The 9,788-nt window shown below is 44.7% G+C and overlaps 1 protein-coding gene across 1 annotated transcript; it reads right to left on the reverse strand.

Annotated features, from left to right (window-relative positions):
* Window positions 1-249: 249 nt before the first annotated feature.
* LOC109311016 (zona pellucida-binding protein 1-like) lies at window positions 250-9,565 on the reverse strand. The gene is made up of 3 exons (XM_019536471.1): window positions 9,391-9,565; window positions 8,902-9,027; window positions 250-401 (listed from the first exon to the last, which is right to left on the reverse strand). Exons 1-3 carry the CDS (start codon window positions 9,488-9,490, stop codon window positions 250-252), a joined length of 378 nt encoding a protein of 125 aa, XP_019392016.1. The 5' UTR covers window positions 9,491-9,565.
* Window positions 9,566-9,788: the final 223 nt, after the last annotated feature.

Genomic DNA, 9,788 nt, shown 5'->3' on the forward strand with positions numbered 1-9,788 from the left:
CACTTTACTGGCCAGCTTCTTTTATAATCATTCTTTTTTTTTAAACGATGATAGCAAGAATCAAACACATATATGCAATTTTACAATGTTTTATCTGAGCACTTTCTTTAAAGTGTATTTCCATGAAGTCTTATATTGAGAATTTCTTATAGCTTTGAGACACCAGGTTATTATAATGCCAAACCTCAAATGAATACTATGGAAACATAGCCTGTAACTAAAAATTTTAGAAACAAAATCAATTAAACTTCACTTACCATAGACCATAAAACTGAATTCTGCTATCACATGTCTATCATTATGCATATAGATAACGCTGCAGGTGTAACTCCCAGAGTCACTTGCATGAATGTTATAGACCTCCAAGTTGCCTTCATCAGTTAAAAGAAATCTTTGCGATTCTGGAAATAAGTGTTAAACACATCATTTTAAACTATTATTTTTATCCAATTATAAATGTATTAACAATCCTAGAAGTAGGGATCAGAACCTTGGGCACGACCATTCCCAAATGAAAACCCTACCCTCAAGGCTACCATGTCAAGTGACACCTTGCTTCAGAGGTGGAGAAAATACAGCGCATGAGTCATATCTGGCCCACCAATTGATCCTATCCAGCCCACTAGGTGCTGTCTTCAGAGGGCTGTGCTTCGTGCCACTCTGCCACAGCTGGGTCTGAGCCAGGCAGCACCCCCCCCCCTCCATGTGACCCATCCACCCCCACATCCATCCCTCTGCTCAGCTTCCTGTTGGCACTGTGACTGCATAGTCCTGGCACCACAGCCACCAGCAGCCAGGACCACATGGGACAGGGTGCAATGCAGTGCAGTTAGTAGCTGTCCCACTCACTCATTCACCTTCCACGAGAAGACACTACCACTGCAGGGCCACTAGGAGGTGAATCTGAGCTGATTGCAGTTGGGGGTTTGCCTGGGGCAGCCACTGCTGACTTGCCTGGTGCAGCGCGGCGACAGTGGCTCATCACAATGGGCAGGACAGCTACTCAGGCACCCCAGGTGGCACCCCATCCTAATGCAGGCCCAGGTGCTGGTGGCTATGGTGCCAAGATTGTGCAGCACCAACAGGAAGCCAGGCAGGGAGGAAAGGGGGGATGGATGTAGGGGAATGCGGGAATCTGCACTCTGCTCAGCCTGGCCCTCATTGCAGCACAGTGGAGTGGCATGGGGTGTAGCCCTCCCTCCTCAGGCTCCCAGCTGGCAGGCCAGATAGGATCAGCTGGCATCTCCCCACCCCCTGCAGCCCTGAACAGCTCACCAAAACTCACTAAGTGGCCCTCCAGCCCAAATAACTGATAAAAAGGAAAATTAACATTATCAGCTATTGGCTTTTTTGGCTGGTGTAGCCAATAATATATCAATAAATATAATACGCCTTCTGGCTGGGGCCCCTGGATGCTGCATGCATGTACTCAGTCACATGCATGCTCTGATCACGAATGCAGTCAGGCAGCGTGGAGAGCAGCACCCTGCAGGTAAGTCTGTGGAGTGAAAGAGGCGTGGAGGAGGAAAGGGGCATGGGGAGCAGGCGTAGGTCAAGGCCCCTAGGATGAGGGAGGGAGTGGGGCAGGGGCTGGGGCTGGGGCAGGGCGGTGAATGGGACCCAGATGCCAGGGCAGGGAACAGGACCGAGCTGTGGGCAGTTTGTCCAAGGAATCAGTGTCCCAGAGCTTAAAAATGATGGTGGGGCCACTCAAACTAAAGCTCATTGAATGAACTTTCACTGAAGTGCCACTGACACCATTTTTAAGCACCAGGACACTTGTAACTGGAGCAGAGCTGAGAAGAGTGAGGGTGGAGGCAGGCTGCCCACTGTGGGTTCAGAGCTCTTTGCCCTGCTGCCTTTGCCCTGGGAGCTGTGGGATGGCTGTGCTACTTCCACTCCCCATCCAGCAGTGGAAGACACAACTCACCGCTGCCACTGCTGCTAGATGGCCAGGGGATGCAGCACAGCCATGGCTCCCAGGGCAAAGGCAGCAGGATGAAGAGTCCCAAGCCCAGTGGCCAGCCTGTCTCTGCCCTCGCCCTGCTCAGCTCCACTCCAGTTAATAGTGTCCCAGCACTTAAAAATGGTGGCAGCAGCACTTTCATAGATTCATAGGTTGTAAGGCCGGAATGGACCTTGGAAGATCATCAGGTCCAGCCCCCTGCCCCAAGCAGAAAGATAACCAGGGGGTCAGGTGACCCCAGCAAGGTGACTGTCTAGTCTCCTTTTGAAGACTTCCAGGGTAGGTGATTCCACCACCTCTGGAGGGAGCTTACTCCACAGTCTGGACACCCTGACTGAAGTTGTTTTTTCCTAATGTCGAGCCTGAATTGATTTTCCAGGAGTTTGTGGCCATTACTCCTGTTTTTCCCCTCCGGTGCCCTAGTGAACGGTTGCTCACCAAGCCCTTGATGTACTCCCCTAGTGTGGCAGTAAGCTGCTACCAGGTCCCCTATCAGCCTTTTTTTCCTCAGGCTGAAGAGTCTCAGATCCTTCAGCCTTTCCTTGTATGGCTTGTTTTAAGAATCTGATCTTACGAGTGGCTCTTCTTTGGACTCTCAAGCTTGTCCATGTCATTGTTAAAGTGCGGTGCCCAGAACTGGATGCAGTACTCCAGCTGTGGTCTAACCAGCGCTGAGTAAAGCGGAAGAATCACCTCCTTGGTTTTGCTGGAGATGCATCGATTGTTGCATGCCAGAGTATTATTTGCCCTACTGGCTACAGCATCACACTGTCAGCTCATATTCATACTGTGGTCTATTATTACCCCCAGGTCTCTTTCATTCGTGGTGCTAGTCAGTTTGGTGCCGCCAAGCCTGTAGGTGTGTTGGGGGTTGCTTGTCCTGAGGTGGAGCACACTACATTTTTCGACGTTGAACTTCATTAGATTCCAATCCACCCAACTTGTTAGCCTGTCTAGGTCTGCCTGTATCTGTTGCTTATCTTCAAGTGTGACCATGCTCCCCCATAACTTGGTGTCATCCATGAACTTGGCCAGTGAGCTCTTCACCCCCACCTCCAAATTGTTAATAAAGATGTTGAAAAGTACTGGTCCAAGCACAGAGTCCCTGCAGGACACCACTGCCCACTTGTCAGGATGAGAGAGATCAATTCACTATGACTCTCTGGGTCCTATCCTGCAGCCAGTTTCTTAGCCACTTGAGTGTCTTGGAGTTAAGCCCACAATCCTCCAATTTTCTCACAAGGTCATTGTGGGATACTAGATCAAAGGCCTTTTGGAAGTCTAGGTATACAATATCAACCTGCTCTCTTGTGTCCAGGTGGCAAGTTACCTGGTCATAGAAGGAGATGAGGTTGGTAAGGCAAGACCTGTCTGCAACAAAGCCATGCTGGCTGTCATTCAGAATCTTACCTTCTTCAAGCTTATCGCAGATAGACTCCTGGATGAACTTTTCTACAATTTTCCCTAAGATAGAAGTTAGGCTGATTGGCCTATAACTACCTGGGTCCTCCCTCCTGCCCTTGTGGATGGACAAACATTGGCCGTCTTCCAGTCCTCAGGGACTTCTCCAGAGCACCATGAGTTGTAGAAGAGGTTTGCTAGGGGTTCCGCAATGACTTCAGCCAGCTCCTTCAGCACTCTCAGACGATGATCATCCAGTCCCGCTGATTTGTATACATCCAATTTTATTAATTGTTCATACAACAATTCTATGGCAATAGTAGGAAGGTGATTATTCCTACCATGTTTATCCCCTATTCTACCTGGCATGGTTTTCCCCTTGGTCTGGTGAAAGACTGAGGCGAAGTAGTCATTCAGGAGTTCAACTTTTTCTTGGGTACTGGTAACCAGCTCTCCTGAGTTGTTGAGTAATGGCCCCAGACTCCCATTTGTTTTCTGTCTGTTTCCTATGAACCTAAAGAAGGACTTCCTGTTGTTCTTGATTCCCATTGCTAATCTAAGTTTAGTCGCTGCCTAAACCTGTCTTATCTGTTCCCTGCAAATGCAGGCCATCATGGAATAGTCCCCCTTGGGACCTGCCCTAAGCTTCCATTGTTTGTAAGCCTCTTTCTTCTTTCTTAAGAGAACCGTGATTTCTCTGTTTAGCCAAGAGGGCTTCCCAGCCCTTCTGTTACCTTTTCTCCACTTGGGAATGGACATGCTTCATGCTTCAAGGATCACGTCCTTAAGGAACAACAATTCTTTGTGCACACTGTTTGCCTTTGGTCCCTGGTCCCACAGCACTTGTGCTACTAGTGCCCTAAGGTTGTTGAAATTTGCATTTTTGAAATCCAAGACTTCAGTCCTGCTATCTGATTTGTCTGCCTTATGTCAGACAGTGAACATGATGGTTTCATGATCACTGTTGTCCAGACTTTCCTCTATATTTAAGTTGGTCACAAGGTCATCTTCTTTGGCAAAGACCAAGTCTAGCAGAGCATCACCTCTGGTTGGCCCACGTACCTCCTGTGTCAGGAAAAGCTCCTTGACACAGATCATTTTAATGAGCACCCCTGCTGCCATTTTTAAGCACCAGAATGCTGATCCCTGAACGAGTCACCTGTGACTCCATCCCGCTACCCTGCCCCTCTCCTTCCCTCGCCCTAGGGGCCTCGATCTACCCCCCACATGCCCCTTCCCCTACACAGACTTACCTTCAGGGTGCTGCTCTCCATGTTGCTCAGCTGCATTCCTGTAAATTGGTTATCAGATTGGTATTAGTCATTTACTCACCTGGCATATTGGCTAGTGGTATCGGCCAAGAAAATCTTTATCTGTGCACCCCTAGCTATGACCAAAGGTAGTCACAGTTTGTGATGCCTTTAAAGGGGAGGATACCTCTTTGCATGCCTTGGGAATTCCTCTGCAGGGGATTACTGAAGTGTGCATATCTCACTATCACACCCCATCTCATGCAAACCCCCATGGGAAGATGCCCTGCTTCAGATGTGTACCCCCCTGGGGCCATTGTCCTGCAGGACTGGGCCCCTGAAGCCCCAGAAGTGGCAGGGGCTTGACCCTGCAGGACAACAGCCCTATGTGACACCTGTAAACACAAGTGAAGCAGATCAGCTGTGCCAGGACACAAGGAAGACTTTTAGCTTTGAGAGGGCCCTAAAGCCCTTCCTCATGTTTTATCCCAGGACTACAAATATTGTAGCTTAAATCCTTTACCATCCCTCTATAATGGAGAAGATTCTTAGCCTTTGGCAGGCCCAAAGCCTACCTATCCTAGATTTAGGGTTAGAATAGAAGCTCCTCTCACACCTGTGGGCTGACTAGCTATCGTACACAGTTCTGTTATGGTCCATGTCACACAGGAAGAAGGCAATCTTTTCAGTTGTTTTTGTTTTCTTGTCGTTCTCTTGTTTTTAAGTTTGTTGTTTGTTTGTTTTTAATTGTAAGCAGCCCCGAATCTTTTCTAGGATGTGTGGCACATAAATCAAATTGGATAAATAATCTACCCAATGCTTTACAAGCTTCTAGCTATGATTGTTCATTGCCTTCTTGTCTTGTCTCCCCGTTCCTGAATGTCTGCCTTGTCTCTAGTTCCTGACTTTGGAGATTCTGTCTCCAACTTGTGAACTAGGCAGTATCCATATCACATTTTCCTTGCATACTGCCTTCTGATAAGCTAGCTCAGAAGTTATCCATGTGTTCTCACCATCATTAAGCAGATCAATCCATTCACTTTAAAACTGGGTTCACCACAGCATATGAAAATACACTCAGTGTTCTGTATGTCCCTTTCAAAGCCCTGTGACACCAACTAATGTCTTGGCCATTTGATGCTACTGCCATCCTGCCTGTTATCCATGACCATGAGGAATTCCAGGTGCAAGAAGTCCTGGACACTAAGGGCTTACCTATAACATGGCAGCAGCATATCTTAGAATGGGGAGAAACTGGGGTGTAACAGGAAGCCAGAAGGCTCCTGTTTCTTTAGGAGGAAAGAGGCCAGGCTGAGCTGAATTAGGCAGGACTGGCAGCTAAGAAACAAGGTTTCTACTAACGAAATGTCTGCTGGCAGCTATCCCAGAGTGCAAGGCACAGGGACAAGACAACTATGGGAAGGTAACTGACCCTGGGCAGAGCAATTTAAGGCAACAAGGGCAGGAAGGGAGTCAGTCTAGAAACAAGGGGCTCCAGACCTCAGCTCTAGCAGGGAAAGCAAGCATGTAATCAGGCACAGAAAGGGAAACTTCTGTGAGTACCTAGAGAATCACATGACTGTATGGGGTGGGGCTTGCAAGACTCTTAAAGCCTGTGCCTGAGAGCAAGCAGGCAGTCTGACTCAGTAAGCCCCAGAGTTAAGAGCTCCTGCCCTGGAAAGCTGAAGGGGGAGACTTTGCTGATCCCTGGAATACCTGACAATGTCAGTAAGATACTAAACGTTTGCTGCAGTGGGGGAAGGACCCAAGGCAAGGGAAAGCTGAGCAAACAGGGGGTTGGCTGGAAGTTTTGATTGAGCTAGCTGGCTTATGTGCTTATGTTTGAGTTGAACCAGTGGTTTGAGTGGGATTGTGAGGGGTGGTTTTGGAAGTCCCACTAGAACCTAAGAGGAGTCAGGCTCAAGACACAGCTAGAGGCCTGGGATCAAGGTCAGAGCCCAGAGAAGGGCAGAGCTTGGGGCCTGGAGCCCAGCACTTGAGAAGGCAGAGCTTGGGGTTAGGGGGCCCAGAGCTCATAGCAGGGTAGAGATAGGGTCAGGGGGCTCAGAATCAAGGTAATCAAGAGCTGGGCTAGAAAGCCCAGATAGAGAAAAGGGATGGAGTCTGAGAAGACCAAGGGCCCAACAAGGGAATGGTGGTACAGTAACATCTGTAAGGCATTGGTGTGGTGTAAAGGGTGATTGGAGCCATGTAACTAGCCCTTCAGGCTACAGGTGCCCTGGAGCATGGACAGGCCAAGGAGGCTCACCTTGCTTGAGGATGGTATTTGGAGGCTAGCAGGTTTCAGAAAGGGGATCTGCTAGCAGACTGTAGGGTCTTACTTTAGGACTGTTAGGCAGCTACCCTTTTAAAAAAACCAATCAACTACATCAAGGCATGGCAGAAAATGTTCAAGGGAGGGTACCTTAGAGCCAGAGCTGGGCAGTTGCCATTTGGCCACCAAGAGATGTCAGGGTGCCCTATGGTCCAATCCTGTTACATAGGGGCATGGGAAAACAAGGGGTACTAAACTTTTCTTGCTCTGATTCCGCGATAGGGATAGATATAGGGCCTAGTCCAAGGTAACAGAGCAAGTCCACATAAAAGTTTGAACTATCATTCAGGCGTCTAGATTTTCAATCCATTATACTATCCATTGGACCTCTGATCTGGAAGAATGTGCCTAGTAAGTTAACAGAGCAAGAATTTCTAATGCTTTTAAATCTACTACAGTTTTGAGTATTGCAACATTTATTCAAAGTTTAAGAAATTTAGACCTAAGTTAAAGCAAGAGGTTAAAACAAAAAGTGAAAAAAAATGTTGAGTTTTTTGGATCTCCCCAAAATTTTTCTTCTGTCAGTCCTAGTTATCTTGGTATTTGATCAAGTAACTGAATCTTCAAATACAAGCAGAATACATTAATAATCTTTCTCAACAAAGCTTGCAAATAGCTTGTACAGTGCAAATCTTTGAATTTTCAGGAGTAAAATTTGATGTAATTTCTAAATTTTATTAGTTTGTTTATAGCATTGATTTTCACATATAACACACATATATATTTTTTAAAGCCTGGGGAAGATTATTATTTAATCTGAGTGAAGGGAAGAACAACATTTTTAGTTTTTTGTCCAAAAGCTTATATAACATCTTTCCCAGCTATACAGTTGGTCCAGTAAAAGGTATCGCCAAACAAAACTTGCTTTCTGCAAAGCTGATAAATGACATTGCCTTCTATCCACAGCAGACCTTTCACTTCACTCAGAGTTCTGAAGGGAGAACAGTTCCAGATACTCCTTATCCCTTCCCCTGCTGGGAAAAACACTTCTCAAGGTTCCCTTCACAGATATTTTCACAAATTTATTGGTGGATTAAAAGAGTTGGGCATTTTATTGCCCAAACCTTTCTTTCTTCTTGAATTCAACAATAATCCTCATGGCTCTCTCTAAAAGGTAGATTTCCCAGTAGAAAGTGGCTTTGTGCAAAAAGCTACAGTCTTGAGTTACTTGAAGGTTTAGGTCAAACTTATTGTCACATAAGGACAAGAGATCATCCATTTTCCCTGGCTTAATTCACAAACAAAACAGGGACTCTCTGAAAAGGGCTAAAATAATACAAGAGGCATTGCATAAATGGGGAGATGCATAGTGTATACTCAGTTCTGAATGAGATGACTATCTCCAATATTTTAGGGGTATGTTTTCTGCTACTCTGGATTTACCCTGGCATAAGAGATCTAAATCTGATCTGCAGTAAATTTATCTGTTGAATTTATCACTCCCTGAGAGAGAATGGTACACAGCATTTAGGATCTGTATAATTTCCTTCTATACATCCTCTTCCTCTTCTCTGCTTATCTTTCCTTTCATCTCTCTCTTTCCTTATTCCTCTCCTTTCTTTCCCTTTACCCACTTCAATTTTTCATTATTTCATTTTGTTTTCTCTTTCACTTGTTCTTTTATGTCCTTCTTTTTCCTACCTTTGAATATAAGACAACTTTCCAGTAATTCGATTCTATATGGGGAAAATTTATAAATTTGACTTATCAAATAATTCAACCTTAGAACCGTAGCAGATATGCAGCTCAAACTGCTTATATTGCTCTGTACTTAAATTATTATTCTTCTGAATGTATTATATTCATTATAATCCATTTATGCTTCCCTGCAAATGCAATGAACTTATTCACACTACCCTTTCCCTTCTGCCTACTTTATTATCGTTTAACTCAATGCAAAAGTCAAGCTACAATGTGTAATTAGCTGCCCATAATAAAAATATCATTACCTTTAGTTATCAATCCCATGGGACCAATCCACTGATACTTTGGATCAATGATTCTCTGCATTAACAACTTTTTTGTCAAACATTTGAGAATCAAGTCTTTGGAATTAATAAGAACATAGACTGAAACTGAACCAGAAAAAAATATATAATTAGATACAAGAATATATACATTGTCATCAAAATGAATATAGAGACAAGGACTGGCCCTACTGTCTAGTGGTGAAGAAATCAGTACTTTGGCAGGTGCCTAGATGCCAGCCCTATTACATTTTGGATATGAACAAAGAGGACTTTGATTTATAATGCCATTCTGGCACACAATAGAGGCAAATTTCATTATTAAGAAAATAAGTAGCATAATCATCTTGTGCTAGTAAATAAGAATTTTGGGGGATGAGAAAGAAACAAGTCTAATTAATTAATAATAATTACGAAGTGTTAGAACAGTTACGAATGTTAGGAAAGTTTGTCAAGGTATAGTTAGCTTACCAGTTGACCCTTCTAGTCCAAGTACTTCAACGGATGTTTTTGGAGTATCTGGAATAGATGCAACATCCCCAGTTTCAGAGAAGGCCTGATCGTCATGCATTCGTTGTGAATTTTCTTGCAGCAAATGTGCAACTCCTTCCTCCCCATGCGGAGTCTTATCAAAAAAGTGAGGCCTTTTTGCTAGATCAGTATAAAAGAAATGCATGTGTTTCAATACAGGAAATAAATTATTTAAATGACAGTTTAATCAATTAAAAATAATTAAAAGCAGTTCTACTCTAAAATACTGAATGGTCTGTTACAGGGGTTTTCATCCTTTTTTAACAAGTGTACCCCTTTTCTCTCAAAGTTCCAGGTCATGTACACCACCTTTATTTTTTTTTTCTTGTTTTTAAGGG

The sequence above is a fragment of the Crocodylus porosus genome, unplaced genomic scaffold, assembly GCF_001723895.1.
Source record: "Crocodylus porosus isolate Cpor-Errol unplaced genomic scaffold, CroPor_comp1, whole genome shotgun sequence".
Classification (NCBI taxonomy): Eukaryota; Metazoa; Chordata; order Crocodylia; family Crocodylidae; genus Crocodylus; species Crocodylus porosus.